The sequence below is a fragment of the Centruroides vittatus genome, unplaced genomic scaffold, assembly GCF_030686945.1.
Source record: "Centruroides vittatus isolate TY-2023 unplaced genomic scaffold, ASM3068694v2 contig_1114, whole genome shotgun sequence".
NCBI lineage: Eukaryota > Metazoa > Arthropoda > Arachnida > Scorpiones > Buthidae > Centruroides > Centruroides vittatus.
In genome coordinates this window covers 636,335-654,939 of record NW_027120716.1, presented here as the reverse complement: position 1 = coordinate 654,939, position 18,605 = coordinate 636,335, and the positions used below count along the sequence as shown (strand labels likewise).

The 18,605-nt window shown below is 29.4% G+C and overlaps 1 protein-coding gene across 1 annotated transcript; it reads left to right on the top strand.

The window, feature by feature from the left end:
* The first annotated feature begins 23 nt into the window (after nucleotides 1–23).
* Srp9 (signal recognition particle 9) lies at nucleotides 24–13,551 on the top strand. Its single transcript, XM_067273285.1, has 3 exons — nucleotides 24–184; nucleotides 8,045–8,113; nucleotides 13,388–13,551. The coding sequence occupies exons 1-3, from the start codon at nucleotides 113–115 to the stop codon at nucleotides 13,481–13,483; spliced, it is 237 nt and encodes a 78-aa protein (XP_067129386.1). The 5' UTR covers nucleotides 24–112; the 3' UTR covers nucleotides 13,484–13,551.
* Nucleotides 13,552–18,605: the final 5,054 nt, after the last annotated feature.

The window sequence follows — 18,605 nt, the reverse complement described above, 5'->3', positions numbered from 1 at the left end:
GTGTGAGAGTAAATGAAATGTGACTTCGACGTTTCGTTCGGTAAACGAGTCGCAGCTTCGCATGGAGATAAGTTTAAAAAATATTTAATTAATACAAATCATTTTTTAAAGTATGACTTATTTAACTTCGTGGGAAGATTTTGCTAAAGCTGCCGAAAGACTTTACTTGGCAGATCCAATGAGAGTGAGTCATGTCTACCAATTATAATTCTTTAATAATATATTTCTTTTAATTGATGTTTTAAGATTATGCAATTTAAATTTTATATAAACTAATTTCCTAATCACTGTTTTGAAATAAAGTAATGGTATAATTGCCACCAAGAACTGAATTAATGAAAATATGAAAAGTTTTTATGGTAATGTAAAAAAACAAAACACCTTTATCCAACAATAAAATTTTTAACAAACAAGCATAACAACTCATCTTCAAGTTCAAACATATGGTACAGACCTCACATGAGGATGTTTGATTGGATTTTAAAATAAGCATTAATTTGCGATTACTGAAGAATTCTTAAAAAGTTAAATGTAATTGATAAAAAAATTAAAAATAAATACAAAATAATAGACATAAGAATGAAATATAATAATATTAATATGAATAGTGTATGCCAATAGTGCATTTCAATAAGAATTTTACTCTCTTCTCTAATTGCACTCAATTAATACTCACACTTCGACACAAAAACCTTTAAAAATGCAGCCTTTTTATTCAGGGGGCATAATATGAATATTCTATTATAAAAAAGGGAAGAACAGTTAAAGAAGCAGGCAAAATGGTGGCCTTCTCTATATTAGCAGTTGTGTTAATGTATTTATGTATTTATTTACTTATTTATTTTATTTATTTAGTTATTTATTCAGGTATTATATGTATGTATTGTTTATGTGTATATTGGTACAAGTAACCAAAGTTCCAAAACAAATGTTATAGAAATCGGAATAATTCAATTTTTCGGTTCCTGAGGAAGGCCATTAAAACTAGCCGAAAATGTTAGAAAAGTGATTAAAAAGGCTGCATTTTTAATGGTTGTGTCGAGGTGTGATTAATAAGAGTTTTTACACATTAGGAAATAAATGCCGCATTTCTTTTTGCTGCTACAGTGTTGTAAATGTCATAATGCCATATGACATACTTAAACAAAAGTTTTCTATCTGTTTTCCTTTAGATACTAATTAAGATGTTTAGACATGTAAGAGCAATTTCACACTATGACTGACTACATAGGTCAGATCAACTAGAAGCGTAACCATTTGTATTGAATATGATTATATTAGTGACCAATTCATTGACCAATCAGAATGAGTATTATAAATCAAAATACCAGTCAATCATTGTAAGTTTTTTAATTTTTTAAAATATCTTTGTAATCCAATCAACTAAGATTATAAATTCATGGATGTATTCAAAGTAATTCAAATTCACAAATTCAAATTCAAAGTAAGATTATCATCTTACTTTGTTTATCAATTCTTCTGGAAAGTCTATTTTTTGCCATCTTTTCTCATTATGTAGGTTTTCATAAATCTAAAGTCTGATTGGCTGTAGCTTACCAACTGCTTCAACACAATTACACATATTTAGCTTTTTAAATTTATCCAACTGAAACTACTTTGGTTAACCTACTGCTGTTGTCATGGTAACACAACTCAGAATCTGTCCAATTGGTTCAGTCGGTTGAAGTGTGAAATTGCTTAAACCCAGATACTGGATACTTCAAAGGAGTACACAACAGCTGTGATAGTCAACTTACTATGGCTGATTGGACAATCATCATTTGGGTGATAGAAGATTAAAAATGTTTGCATGCTTTGCAAAAATTAAGTTTGTCATACAATTTGAAAGATTTTTTTTTTGTAAATATTGATAAAATATATATAAATATAAATTATGAGTCATCCAAATTTATGAATTTTTTTTAATAAATGTACTACAGAAAATTCAAAAAACATATGATGTTACTTATGAAAGAGCAATGTTATGCAGATTTTCAACATCATGAACATAATGTCACGATGAAGCTGAAACTAAAAATAATTGAGAAAAGTTTCAAATTACAATAGGGAAAATATGATAGAGTATTTACATGGTATTGCACATAATATGAAGTAATAAAATAAAAATGTTTTGAATTTCGTATACTTTTTTGTGTATAATATTTGTGCGTGTAACATGTGTAAATATGTTTGTTAATTACAAAATAATATTAACAAATGAATTTTAAACTATATTTTTTCTTTATTTTAATATTGTGCAATTCTACTTTTTTATTTTTAAATTAGTTTCAGAATTGCCTTTTTAACCATCTCTCTCTCAAATGATTCTACAAATTTTAAAATACAATATAAATGAAATTAACTAGCTGACACATTTTTGCATGAGAAATTTCAATGTAACTTCTATACAATTTTTAATTCTTCACAATAAAAATAAATTTAATTATAAACGGAATTTTTCAGATTTTATGGTTATATTGTTTTTTAACTCCTAAATTTACCTTCAAAAACAAGGAGTATCAATGGGCTCTCCATTTTTAGCCATACTAGCTGAATTTTTTAACTCCTTTCTCAAAAATAATTATTCCTGTTACCTATCATTTGAATGTTACCAGGCCTAGACTGGGTATTCCTTCTTTTAAAGAATGCATTAAATACTTTGATCAACTGTTATACCATAAATATTTTAATGGTTATGTACAGTTCGATTGGCTTCACCTAAAAATACCCCAGTGGAATTTACATAATTTATCATATTTTTACATCCTCCCTCTGTTTTTTTAGATTGATCTGTTTTGCAAAGATCTTAGTGAGGTTGAGGCTGAAGTTTTAAATGCGAAAACGTGTACGTCGGACATTCAGCGCCACTTTCCTGTAAGCCTAGAATGTTTGACAATGGTGTTTGGAAGGTCAATGGAATCATACTTGACATTCAAAATGCCATTGTCAAACTTCTAGGCTTACAGGAAAGTGGTGCTGAACGTCTGATGTACATGTTTTTATGTTTAAAACTTTAGCCTCAACCTCGCTCTTATTTCTAGTATATTTCACACAAAATAAGTAATGTTGAATATATAGGTTGTAAAAATTTTACATGATTCAAAAATACTTGTAAATGCATGCTTTATAACTTTTAGATTATTTAATTTCATTCATGGGATTGTCTTATTGTTTTAATGTTTTTTTATGATTTTCATTTTTTTTTGTTTTGTAAATTTGTTACAGGTTTTATTGTTTCATGGGGAGTGAAAATCTTTGGTCTTAATTAGACTTTCTTTTTTGAAATAAAATATTATTTAAGTGTAGTGGGTAGTAGGTCAATAGAAGAGAATGGTGATTTTAATAAAGTAAACAATGAAAATTTCTTATTTTGGCTATTTTGATCTATTATTTTGTTGCCCAGATGACCATTGCTCACTTCCTATCATCCAGTTGACTGTGTAGCTGTACCAAATCTGCTGTCTAACACTGGAATCATGTAAACACCAATTCTGTGACCAGGAATAAATCATTGGGTAACGAAAGGACAAGCTGGACAAATTGTGACTGGTGTTTTTCTTTTTCTCCAGTCAGCACTAGGCAGGCCTATTAGCTATAGTCCAAGTGTAAAAAAGATAACAGTTGCCAAAGTTTATGGAATGGAAGCAAATGCATATTATATATACTGCATAAGGGAACCGCTGACTAAGTTGAAGGGCTTAGCCACCTCATAACCCTATGCGTTCTGGTAAGCTGGTAAACATCTCTTTTCCTTCTCTGTATTTTGTTCTTTATCATTTCTTAACGATATGAAGACAGTTGGGTTTCTGCAATAAAATTGCTAGTTGAATCATTTTTTCTTCAGTGATTTGCTGATAAGTGTTGCCTATTTATTGTAATCCTTGCAATAATTCTTGAAGGTCTTCATGGGCTTATACTCAGGTGATGAATACCTACTAACAAGAATGTCAATCATTTTGGCCAAATATCCATGCTTATTAACTATAGACTTAACCTACTCAAGCTTTTTCATCCTGTCAAAAACAGATGAACAATGGAAGAATGCATGTTTAATAAATGCTTGGAATGCTGAAATTTTATTGCCATTTTGGTTGTGAGAGTTGATAGGAATATACAGAGGGTTGAATACTGGGAGAATATTCAATATTCTTAATATACTTGTACTTATTTGATCTCCAGTTAAGTGATTGCAATAGCCAGAAAATAGACTTTATGATCACTTTCTTGGTCAACACTAAATTTTAATTCATGTGTGTTGTCATTCATTCTGTTGAAGGAATCTTGATTGTTCAGCTTTCTGTACCATGCGATGTTGTCAATATATCTTCTATATAATAGGATTTAGTCACTGAATGTAGGAATAACTACACATTCCAAAGTATGAACCATAAGTTCAATGGTAAATCACTCAAGACTACCCATGGAAACCCTTTTTATATACAATCTTCAAAGATAAAAAAAAGGATGAGTAGCATATAATGTTGCTCAATTCCAAACTTTGGTGCAAGAGCATATGTGTCTGTAGTGATTAGAGTTTATCAAATGAGATTCCGGCTGTTTTTTTAACTTGGGAAATTCTTCTCATCTCAAGAAATCCTGCAAATTTCTTAAGAGTTCACTTTTTTCTTATTTTGTGATGAAGTTGAGAAAATTTTGCAAATAGAAAGTATAATTAATCCATAAATTGTCAGAATACATTTGTATTTATTAATTATAAGCCTGCTTATTAGTTTTTTAAATTTTTTATTGTTATGACATCTAACAGATTGTCAAAAATTAATATGTATTTGTGGCAGGACTCTGAAAATTCTTTACTTGTCAGAACATGTAATATCTTAAATAATTGTGCCAATGCTGTCTTAATTTTAACTATGCCCAGTAGCTTCAATAACTGCATTATGCCAGGTTGTGCAAATTGTGCAGAGATAGAAATGAGTACGAAGTCTGCAAGTATGAAGTTTTTCTTCATAAACCTGATTATTCAAGCCAAACGAACTGCTGAATTATTGGGATATAAGCTTGATCCTGCTATTAAAGCAGCCGAGGGTAGACAAATCAAGAATACTTGAGAGCAAAAGAAGTACTGCAACACATCATGAAAATGAACTAGAAATCTTCCAGGCTACGGATGAAAAACACATAATGTTTGTCTTCTCTTAAATGCATGAAAGATGATTCCACCAACATCAATTGAATTGGAAAGGGCATTCTCAGTAGTGGGACTTTTCATTATTAAAATAATAACCAGATTGAGTGATCAAAGTATTGACCATCTTTGGTTTTCAAAATCTTAGAAAATATTATTGTAAATTTTTATATTATAGATAAATAAAACTCACTTACTCGAGTCTGTAACTGGTGTGAAAAATAAACAAACAAATTCGAAGGAACAAACGATAGGGAACACGATGGATACAGCACTGTGCAATGGACATTACACAATCAAACTATCATTGTTCAAATTCGGTTTGAAAAAAATTAGGAATGGTGTTATAGAAGAAAGAATCCAGCCATTTTACCTGAGGAAGGACACAGAAGGTGTTCAGAAAACATTTGTTGCTTCAAATTTGTTTATTTATTTTTCACACCGGTTGCAGGCTCGAGTAAGTGAGTTTTATTTATCTATTATATACACCCCGGTATGCACGAGGAAGGAATATTTTGTATTATGTTTTATTTAAAAAATGAAAATTACCTTCTAAGTTAGAAGTTTGATCTAAGTTCATTTTTTCTTTAAATTTTCAACTCAATTCAAAGGCATCTTTTTTGTAAGCAGTTTTCAACAAACTTTAATAAATTTTTTTATTTGTGAAAATTTCTATGTAATTTAAAGGTAATTTTAATATATATTTTACAGAGCATTAATATTATGATTTTGGAGGTTGCAGAATGTATTAAATTACTTTTAAAAATAAAAAATAATCATATCATTCAATTTCAAGATATTTTTATATCTTAAAAATAATTAATTATATCCCAGGATCCCGGGAAACAGTTCACTTTTTTCACGAAATCCCGGGACAAGCAAAAGACTGGGAAATGAGAAACCCTAGTAGTGATGCAGACAACTAGAGCTCTTAATGCACAAAAACATGAAGGTATTTTAACTGACACCTTTAATTAAAAACATCCGTTACATATGGTACAAGGGTTATTTTTTTTCAACCTCCACCAACTCAGAATAAAAAAACAAGAATGAAGAACAAAACCACTTTATTACAGAAGGTAGTTACTGTCTTCACCTATTTTTCCACATAATTGCCTTGTCGATACAGGCAAACATCATACTGTCACATCAGCTTTTGTGTACCCCATGTCGAAGAATGTTGCTACCAGGCCATTCAGCCAACCTTTAACCATGCCAGTCAGTGGTATACAGTGTGGACCTTGAAATTTGATGAAACTCCTCACTGAGCTCAGAAATCGTGAACCGATGCCTTTCTCGCACCAATTGATCCATTTTGTCCACCAAATCATCATTCATCACACACTTCCTCTCTTGACTGCCCTCATCATAAACGTTGTCATGTCCTTGTTTGAATTTCTTGCACCATTCACGCACACATCCATAGTTCATGAGGTTTTCAGCATACACATTACACATCCTTTGATGAATTTCACCTCCATTCAGCCCTTCGGCCTGTAGAAATCGAATTACTGCTCATACTTCACAGTTGGCAGGAGACTGGATTGGCGGCATCATATTTACATGTTTACCACAAAGTAGCAAATGTCTAAAATAGCTTGGCACAATGCTAAGTGGTGAGGGAATATACTATTAAGTGTGCACCCTGTCCCTATCTCACATGCTTTCAATTTTTTTTTATGCATTAGTGGAAGTTGGAAAAAAAACCCCTTGTACATTATTTTTGTATTTGTCTATTACAGTGGAAATAATTGTAAGAAAAATAATGTAACAGAATAAATCATGAAAGTATTTTTGAGCATGAAATTCCTTTTAATTTTTTGCTCATGTAAGGATGACAAATGGCTTGAAGAATTAAATGGTCTTTAGCAGAGGTAAAATATAATAAATAAGATTTTATTATAATGCTTTACCTGTAATCATTAAAAAATACATTACTAAATACATGTGACTGCTAGAATGATGAAGTATTTAAAACAACAAGATAAAAAGGGGATAAAACTGTAAAACTTGCTAAAATACATTTTAAAAAACACATAAAACCTTAAAATGAATAAAACAACTAAAAGGTGTAAAATTCTTCACTATATATATATATATATATCATGTAAACTGATTGTCATATGATACAGTGAATAACTAAAAAGGGGAGGAAGAGTCCCTATATAACTAGTTTCTCTCTACTCAGCTGATGTCATGTACTATGTTTATTTTTATTATTATTATTATTTTTGAATATTCTCTTGTTATGTGTGTCATTCATTAGAAAAGCACTGAATTGTTATAAGGACTTTCCATATAACATTGCAGAAAAGAAATGTATGCAATTTAATCTCAAAATTAAAAATGTTTTATTATTTTGCAATATCAATATGTACCAACTGAATAACTGAAAGACACTTCCACAATACATTGATCCAGCCCAGCTGTAGTTAATTCTAGTTATTTCACTAGAAAACTAACATTTTCAATCTATGATCTTTATAGGAACTATCTGATTCAAACAAGGAATAATTCAAATTCAAATGTATCAATTTATTGCTGATAAACAGATGATGTAATTAATAATAAAGTTAAATTATAATGTGTTTGCCAGGAATTGGATGTGCATTTTTCTTCTTTAAAATTGATGTAGCAATTGTTATTGTCCACTTTAAAGATCTTGAGGGTTTTTAATTCTCTTAGCCATTCTCTACAGACAGCAGACCTTATCATATATGCTTGATCCAATTTCTCTATAAACTTGTTGTCTGAAGCATATGTAGCCAAGGCTGTAGAGCTCTTCTTGTGGATTATATCATGTCTTCAGATAATTTGGTTTATTTTCAAATTTAGTGTAATACTTTTTATATAGAATTCTTTAATTTATTAATAGTACTTTCATTTTATTTATTACAGGTACGTTTTATTATGAAATATCGCCATTGTGATGGAAAATTAGTTGTAAAAATTACAGATGATCAAGTAGTAAGTACTAAGAACATTAATTATAAATAGATGTAGGAAAATTTATGTAAAATTTAACATTTAAATCAGAATTTAAAGTAAAGGTCAATAAATTTTATGAAATAAGACATCATTAAGATCAAAATTTTAGTAGACATATTATTAAAAAACATTATTATAAAAAATGAAATCAATAGCTTACAAAAAAAATCAATTTATAGCATTTATTTTAAACTTCTATCTTGAGAGAAACCATTATGTTAAATGAGTATACACTGTTAAGTGTAAGACTCGTTTTCTTTTTGTTTCATTATAGTAATTACACATACATGTTACGATAAAGCATGGGGAAATTGTACAAATGGAGAAGATTTAGATTTTTTTTTTTTTATTTTTCTTTTTAAATAATAGAAAATTTCCCAAGATGATAATTTATTATTATTTATTGTTATACTTGTTTTATTGTTATACCTGTAGAAATAAAAATGCATTAAACTTCAGGAATGTGTTCTTTACACTTAACTAATTATCAGTTAGCTTTTTAGCTTAAGCTAAAATTTTGATTAATAAGCTAATTTTCTACAAATAAATTATTAGAAAATGTTTCTTAAAATTAACAAATAATCAAAATAAGATAATTTTTGTTAAAATTTTATTTCATTTTTATGTACAGTATGTTATGTAAGAAAAAATAGCTTAAAAGTATTTTTTAAGCTATTTAAAAAAGATGATGATTTTAAAAATTCAGTTTATTTTTTAAATCTATAGATTTAAAAAAAATAAAATGAATTTTTAAAATCAATTTTTATCATTTATATTGTAAATATTTCCATAGAATAACCTGAAAATACTACGTAATATTTAAAGCTAGGACATTAGGCAATAAAAATCATGTAAGTAGTTTTAAAAATTGTAACACATAATTTTTAGTTTCTAGATGCAGTGGCAGATTAAGGATTTTGTGGTTCTGTGCACAAAGTTGGCCAATCATTGTCAGTTGTCCAACTAGGACAACTGACAATGATTGCTTTGGAAATGTGACATGGAATCAGTCTGATTATTATGGTGGGCCAAAGTGTGAACCCATTTTTAAGATTGGTTTACATCAGTGGTCGGCAACCTTTTTGTTACTAAGGAAGCAATAAAAATTTTAAAAACCATCAAGAATGCATAGTGTAATTTTTGAAAAAAGTCACAATGTTGTAATAAACAAAATAATTGTTTTGAAATATGTATATTTATATAAAATAAATATTATGCATATAAAAACTAAAAAATGACCATTAAAAGTACATACATAAAATAACACAAAATCAAATTAAATAAAATTACAAATATATATATTTGCACTTGCATGACTATGTTTCTAGAAGGTGCATCTGAAATGTGCTGTGGCACTGCATTGCTGACCCCTGGTTTACATGATGCACTGGAATACAACTTTTAAATTGTTCTGATTTGTAAACATTTGTTTTTTTCAAGAGTGGTAGGAATTTGATCAAACATATTATTCCAGTTTCATCATTGATTGGTTTGTTATGAGAGAAAAGTTTGACAGATTAGATTCTCTGTGACACCATTGCCAATTTGTTGAACTAAGGTTGCCAATAAATTACAAGTTTGTTCAAAGAAGGTGAATCCATACTTATTGCAGTGTTGAATGATAGAATGTTAGCAATATTCATATTATGTAAACCAGCAATCCATCTTCAAATATTCTGAAATAGTTTACACAGTTATCACAGTAACAGTATTCCAGTTCAAACTTTTCTTTTAGAGTATCTGAAGATGGGTTGCTGGCCAAAAGTACTGCCATATTTTTGTACATCTAATCCACAAGTTATTTGTTTTAAAAGACAATTTGAAAGGATAAAACCAGCTTCTCGCACAATTCCTGGGAAGGATAAATCAACACACTAAAAACTTTTTTTATATCCCAGTACAAATAGCTTTAGATAAAAACTAATGTTTCAACCAAAACTTGGTCTTCGTCACGCTATTGACCAGTATAAAATTCGAAACTTGAATTTTTTTTAAACACATTGTTCAAATTCCAGTTTTGAATTTTATACTGGTCAATAGCGTGACGAAGACCAAGTTTTGGTCGAAAATGTTAGTTTTTATCTAAAGCTATTTGTACTGGGATATAAAAAAGGTTTTTAGTGTGTTAATTTGAAAGGATGTTGGATTGTGCAATTGGGTGAGTTAAGAACCAATTTTTAATTAAAATTTCAGATAGATGCCAATAGAGAAGCTGTTGTTGGCACAAGTTATATGGTAGTACAAGTTATGCAAAACTTTTATTTCTATTCTAGCAATTTTCTTAAGGTTATATGCATTAAAGTACAGTAATTCTTATATTGTTTATTAAGTTTAATACTCCATTAAAGCACTCTTTTTTTTTTATTATTTTTAATTAATTAAATTATAGAAGATTAATTTTATTCGTCTGCCATATTGGCAGATGAATAAAAATGCAGGATAATGAATGACTACAATAAGATATAGTTTTTAAGTAAAAAATTAAATTTATTTATTTATGTAAGTTATAGTTTATTTTTATAAAAAACATATATATCTTATGTTTAGTAAAGTACAGTGGAACCTTGCTTATTTCGCATAACGAGCAAAACAAATTGTAAAGATTTACCTCACTTAACGAGCGATATTTCGCATAATGAGTGATGAGGACAGGGGAAGTCTTGAATTGTTTGCATGCAGCATGCTCCATCAGTCTGTGTTTAGCACTCCTTCCGCTAGCATATTAGTGTCGCTTGTGATCACATATTTTTCCAAACTTGTGTTCACACATATTATTTACAAACGTCAACAACCATAGCTCGTTATATAATAAACATGCTAAACGATACGCCAAATTCTTGGGTCATTAAATTTAATGACAGATTCCAAATTAAATTTTAGAAATGTCTGAATTAAAATTTAACTATTTATAATTATTAAATTTAATACAAGATGGAAACATAACTGCCTACCTCTAGTCAAATTAATTAATTTCTATTATTTAATTATAGCATTTACATAACCCAAGAATTTGGCATATCGTTTGGAGTGTTTATTAAACATATTAGCTGTTATTTTTTTTTTTTTTTTTTTTTTTTTGTTTCTGTAAATCGAATTCTCATTCCAGGATGGTTCATTCCGCTCTAGAAGAAAAGATGATGATGATGATGATTCACACTCCTTAACAGTGTATATTGTACAATTTTTTTTTTTTGAATGAACATTGTACATAAAACATTTGAGCATTTTTTCGGCATGGAATGCATTATCGTATTTTACATTAATTTCTATGGGAAAAATTGTTTTGCTTAACGAGTGTTTTGCATTATGAGTAAGCTCTGGAACGAATTATGCTCATTAAGTGAGGTTCCACTGTATATTATAATTGAGTATGTTATATAAAATGCCAATTTTGTATTATAAGAGAGCATTTCAGTTTAGGTAGGTGCTAAAAAATAAAAGAGTAATAGTTTTCATAGACTTCCGTTATCATTGGTTTTGGTTTTCATCGATTTTTTTCTGCAAAAATTTTGTCTTGGATTTTGTCGGCATTCCCATGTGACCTCGCTGCTAATTTTGCAAAATCAAAGGTCAACCCAAGCGTCTTCCTGCTCAGTGTGGCATTGTTTCTCGTTGTGCTGTTTCTCATTTCTCATCTCAGTGTAACGTTATGAGCGTCACCCCACATGTCTACCCAATTCCATGCTTTCCCTTTCTTTTAGCTCCATCATGGGACCAAAGAAAGTTTCCAGAGCCAGCAGTCCTTCAAATGCCATGTTAAATGTTCATTTACTCTTTACATTAGTCTTTTATATTCATTTTATATTAATTTCTTATTGTTTTTAGTATTGAACACTATATTTATTCTCTCTAAACTGTGTTTTTGTATGTACAGTCAAACCTGTTTTTATGCGGGGGATAGGGACCGCATTAAAAAAAACGCAAAAAAAATCTCACGAAACTTCATGAATGGCTGTAAATAATAGTTTTCGCGACACAATTAAAAAATATATTTTTTTATGCGGTCAACAGGGACCGCATAAAAAAAAGTCTCACATAGAAAATAACTCAAAACCGTACGAAATAGAATTTATTGACAACAGATGTCAGCACTTGACTGCATCGTCTGGTCTATCGTCTGTTTTACATATTTTTGTCCAGGTGGTGTTTTGTTGACTTAAAAAGTAAATTATTTCATTTTTCGCATATTCATGCAATAATATTACTATAATAAGTGCATTTATGCTATAATAAGTTTATTTAGCTATAATAAGTCAACGTAAGACATGATGAATCGCACGAGACTAGTCGCCAACTATACCGCACAAATTAAAAATTCGCATTAAAAAAATCGCACAAATAAAAATCGCACATAAAAAGAGCGCATAAAAACAGGTTTGACTGTATTTTGGAGTGTCTAGAACGAATTAACATGAATTTATATTCATTCATACGGAAATAATTGCCTCAGTTTTTGTCAGTTTCAGATTTTGCCAATTGTTTTAGGACAGATTATTGAGGAAAACCGAAGTATCACTGTACATCATGGTCTTGTTTTACATAGAGGTTGTGTATCAGCAGGTACTGCATAAAACAAACTTCCATGTAAATTTGTGGTTCATTTCAACTAGTCCTAGATGATGCCTAAGTATTTATGCAACCATTTACAATTATCAGAAAAACATTGAAATGTGTTTAAAACATTTTACCTATGTTTTTATTGTAATGAATAACATTTTAGTTTTGTGTTTCCAAATGTACAGTATTGTATGTAGTACAGAGTAAAATTATATTATACCATATTGAACATGCTATTTGAAACCCTGATTTGCAGGTGTTTTTTACACTATAGTTAGTGAAAAAATGTAGTACTGTGTGTGTAATGTTAAATACTGGAGATTTTGAATAATTAATCAAAATAAATACAAACTAGATTATTTTAAATGTAAATAAAATTAATATTGTTAGCTGTCAAATTTATTTGCTAAAAATATTTTTAACCTACTTGAGAAGCTAGCACTAAATTGTATAAGGTACAATTTGATGATTGTATTCTCTATTTAACAATTCATTAACTATGTACAAAATTCAAACATTGAATATTTAAAAAAGAAAAACTTTTGATGGTGAAATCTGTTAGAAAATAATTTGTTGGGATAAAGATAATGTTTAATTTGAATTTGATAAATTTAATTTTAGATTTAATAGAATTAAATTTTGTAATTTATATTTGATAATTCTCATCACTTGCTAATTGGAATTTTTTTTTAATAGTGTCTTCAATACCTTACAGAACATGCTCAAGATGTTAAGAAGATAGAAAAACTGACTAGTTTGTTAATGAGACATATGGCTTCTAAAGAAAAATAACATTATCTCAAATTTAAATGATGAGACATTTTGTATATACTTGCATATTAAAAGTTTATAAATGAAAAGATTAATGCTTTTTCACTTCATTATGTAATACAATAAAATAATTACTGTAAAACAATAATTTAGTTCTTTTTTTAAATTGTGTTAGCTTAATAATAAAGTATTAGGCTATCAATATGAATAATCTACATTGAATCTAATCTAGATCCTTGTAATTATTCATGAATATAGATCCAAGCATTATTCTTGGTTTCTTATTCCTTAATTTGTCTTACAATGACAAATCTAATACTGTGATTGGATCACATTGACAATGATTGTCATTAGACAAATTAAAAATCTGCATACAGTTTGCCTTACAAGATAATCCAATTCAAATGTATGTTTAATTTATATTATATTAAATGTGAACTGTCAATGTTTTCTTGTTTGCATAAACAAGAATTTTCAATGATTAAATGAAATATTTACAGATTGAGAAAAGAATATGCAAATCATATTTATTAGAATTAATATTTCTAACATTAACAAGATATACTGTGTGATATGTTGATACTTAATGGATCAATTCTAATTATGTAGATGCCAAAACAGAGTGAATATATTTCAAATAAACTTATGTTGAGGAAAAAAATTACAACTGTAGTTTTCACATCAAAGTAATACAATAATGCAACTTTTATTATTGTATTATTTTTTTCTGTGGTGAAAACTGTACTCTTGTAATTTCATTCATAATTGAATGAATGTTCACATTTTATGAGTTAAATTTGAACATTTATTCAAGATACAGTATGTACTGTGCCATGAATTCAGAGGAAGAAAGTTCTTGATTTATCTTCAGATTTACTTGAGCTGCAAAGAAAAACATATAAAGTTTACATGATAATGATATCCAGGATTCCTCAATCTTCATATTTCTTTCATACTCAAATTGTAGAATGCTATTATGAGAAAAAGAGGCTTTACAACATGTTTTGAAGTTCCTTTAAACAGAGTAACTAATTTTGATTCTGCCATCCATCAAGAAACAAGCAACTTCATGGTGATTGTATTCACTCTCAATGTTGCATTACTGAATGCTCTCTAAAATACCATCAGTTGCTCAATTTGATGTGTATACATTTATCAAATGTGTTAAAGGCTGTCTAAGGTTTAAATTGTTTAAAAGTTCTTTTGGTGTCATATACTCATAAAAGTCAATGGACTTACAGATGATTTCATAATGGTTTGTGTATTTATTCTTTGAATTTTGTAATTTTTCTAATACATTCCTAGATTTTTAGTTTTTATTTTTATGAAGGAAATTTAAGCATTTGATGCCAGACAGATTAAAAAATTTTATATGTACAAGGTAGTATTGGAAAGTTCCAGGACTGTAGCTAAATGTGACTTTACTATTCAACCAAATTACATGTACTGGTGAAAGTTGTCATTTCTACTTCACTGCTGAGTAGTATCAGAGTGAGTACATGTTCAATCATTATGTATGGTTTTGTGAAGTAGTACAAGGACTGCTCTGCAATTGTGTGTGTCTGATAAATTCAAGTAAGGTGTGCATCCATCAAATTTTGTGTCACACTTGGGAAATTACAATCAAAATCCTTCAGCAAACTTTGTAATTGGAAAAAATAAACTGTTAAAAACTGAAATAAATATATATTTAAAATTAATCGTTCCTAGTCAGAATAAACAAAAAATAATATTATACAATTAAAAAAAATTTTTGTTTTTACCAAACAGTATAAATATAATGTCCGTAGTCTAGATCCCCTTGTCTTGGGCACTTAGGATACCCAGCAGATGCCGAGTAGATAAAACCACTGAAAACTGGTAGTGGTTGTGAGTTTGTGCCTCACCAATGGCCTGGACACATGAAATTGTTCAGATTTTCTTCGTGTTTGTAACACCTAAGTGGGGACCAGTTTCCAATAGAATATATCCTCCTGGGAGACATCCCATCTTGGCAGATCACCACATGTTGCTTTGCTGTATACAAATAAACCAAACCATGGGCTCTTAAGCATTGCTTAATGAGCTTAATAGTAGTTAGTTAGGCCACTGTAACTACATTTAATCCAAATAGAGTTTGAACTGAAGGTATGAGTTTTTGAATGTAAGATAATGAACTATTCAATTTCAAAAAGTTCTTGTTTTACCCAAAAATTAGCGATAGGTATTTCAATACTTTGATACTCAGATGCAAACTCACACTTCTGCAATCCGTATTAGTTTGCATCTGAGTACCAAAAAATAAGCAAATTCAAGTACTAAACATTATTTTCTCAGAAATTCTAATCACATTACTTTAACATGGAAACTAACTTATTGTGTGCTCTGATTCCCTTAGGAATTTTAATACTCTAATTAATCGTTAACCTCAATTTCTTTAATAACAAACTATATTAATCAACTAGTTCTGAAATACTCTGTACTAGTTAGCAGGTCAGTGAAAACTTTATGGGACCAGGGGATAAAGCTGGCCCTTTTGCCCTTTTTTGAACAAAAGAGATACATAGAATATTTCTTCGTTTAAAGATTTTACTTTTTGTTTATCAGTAGAATTAACATTAATGAATTTGGTACTAGAGCTAGGCGTTAGTCGCCATCTCTTGATAAAACTAGTAATTACAATATTTTAATTAATTTAGATTAAACTAAAAGAAAAGAATCGGCCCGAAGCGGGATCCCGCTTACAGTGTGTCCGCACAGTAAGCGGGAGTTGATAATTCAATTTTTTGGGGGGGGTCCTTGACACTGGTCCCAGGGCTTAAGCCATATTAGTCCCTATATAGATCCGCCCTGGAGGTACAGAATTTGTTAACGCGATTTTCATATACGCGGTAGCGTCAAGGGATTAATTAATCGCGTTAATTAAGGATACCTGTACATAAGAACTTCCGGTTTGGACATGAAGTCGCGTTATTTCACAAAAAATTTTTCTCTTGAATGGAGTTAGATGACCGGCATGACTCCGTTGTTAACAGAGAAAATATGATATACAGGGGCAAGACTTTTTTTTTTTTTTTTTTGTAACTCTTTCCGCCCAGTGGGCACTAAGAGGGCCTTTTATAGCAAGCTCATTATGGGTTCGGCCAGGCCACAATGGGGCGGCCTTGTGATGAGGGACGGGGACCGACATATCCGGACGGACCACCCCCCGAAAAATTCCTGGGGATTTCTCGACCCGTCCGGATTCGATCCCAGGTCCCTCAGGGCGGTAGGCTGCTAACCTCGACCGCTCGGCCATCCGGCCGCTCAGGGGCAAGACTACTAAAATTGAGAGCATTATGACGATGTCACAATAAATAAGAGCTCTTATATAATTTATTTTTATTTTGTACCCATTCAATTTTTCTACTTTATTGTGTTACTCTGTATACCTATGCTGTGTTATAAAAATTAATAAAGTACTACGTTATGAATAAATAATGGGATTTTTTAAAAATCCTACGCACGGATTTGCGTTAATTATAAATTAAAAGAGAATGAAATTAAACTTTTCTAATAAACATCATATTTTGAGTCAGACTTAAAAACACATGATTAATTTATTTGCTTTGCAAGTGCCAACGCATAATAAAAATGCAAATTATATTAACTTAAAAAAAAAATCTCGGAATCTTAATCTCTTTAACGTATCATAACATTAAAAAATCAAAACGTTTTCAAAATTAAAAAAAAAAAAAACTTATATTGTTGCGCGATTATCTGCAGGCTTATATCATATCTTTGTTATCTCAAGAAATAAATAATAATTTGATTGTTTTTCCGATAAATTACAAATTCTTTAAAGTATTAATTATTGTGATCGTGATGGCCACTAACTTTCAATCTACGGATGATCATTGGCTAGTTTTAAAAAATGTAATAAGTGACATTCAAGAAAAGAAAACCTCTGAAGTAAAATTCGAAGAATTATATAGAGACGTTTATATTATGGTAAGAAATAATCAAGAAGAGAAACTATATATCGAAATAAAGAAACTTATAACGATTTTCTTAATACATAAAATCCGTAAAAAGCTTTTGTCTTCTTTCAATAACTATTTCATGAAGACACTTAATGAAGCCTGGAATGATTTTCAAGTGATCATGTGTATGATTCGTTATTTATTTATATATTTAGATCGGAGATACGTGAATGAGAAAAAGGTAGAGAATATATATAATCTTGGTTTAATTTTATTCTTAAATAATGGTTTGAAATATAAAGACATCATCTGTCATTTCCGACGCACTCTTTTCAAAATGATTGAAAATGAAAGGAAAGGAGAACGCGGAAACAGATTTGATATCAAAAACGCCTGTGATATGTTGGTTGCTTTGGGAATTGATTCGAATTCTGTCTACGAGGAAGAGTTTGAAAAATATTTTTTAAAAGCATCGAAAGACTTTTATAAAAAGCAAAGTTATATATTATTACTAGAAAATAATTCTTCAGTCTACATTCGAAAAGTTAATAAAATAATCATTGATGAAATTCGTCGAGCAAAAATTTGCTTTTGCAGAAAAACTGAGAAACACATTATGGAATTATTGCAAGAAGAATTAATTCGGAAACATTTTGAAACAGTTATAGAAAATGAAAATTCTGGAATATTTCATATGCTAAAAAATGAAATGTTTGACGATCTTTCTCAATTATATCGATTATATAGTTTCACTGATGACTGCTGGAGAACAATAATAAAATATGTAAGTTTATGTTTTAAAGAGGAGGCGAAGAAATTAAATGGAGAAAGACAACTTAAATACGACGAATACATAATTACTGTGTTAAATTTAAAAGAAAAATTTGATCGTATTTCCAAAAAATGTTTTAATTCTTGCAGCTATTTAAATCGCATCCTCTTTGATGACTTAAAGTATGTCTTATCTTGGAATCTTAAATGTCCTGAATACTTAGCTTTATATCTCGATAATATAATTAGGAAAAATGATAAAAGAATATCAGAAGAAAATGAACTAATCACAAAGAAAATTTTAACAATTTGTCGATATTTAAAAGATAAAGATATTTTGATACATTATTATGAATATCTCTTAATGAAACGACTTTTGGATTACAAAAATAACACGATAGAAACTGAATTAGATATGGTTTCAAAGTTAA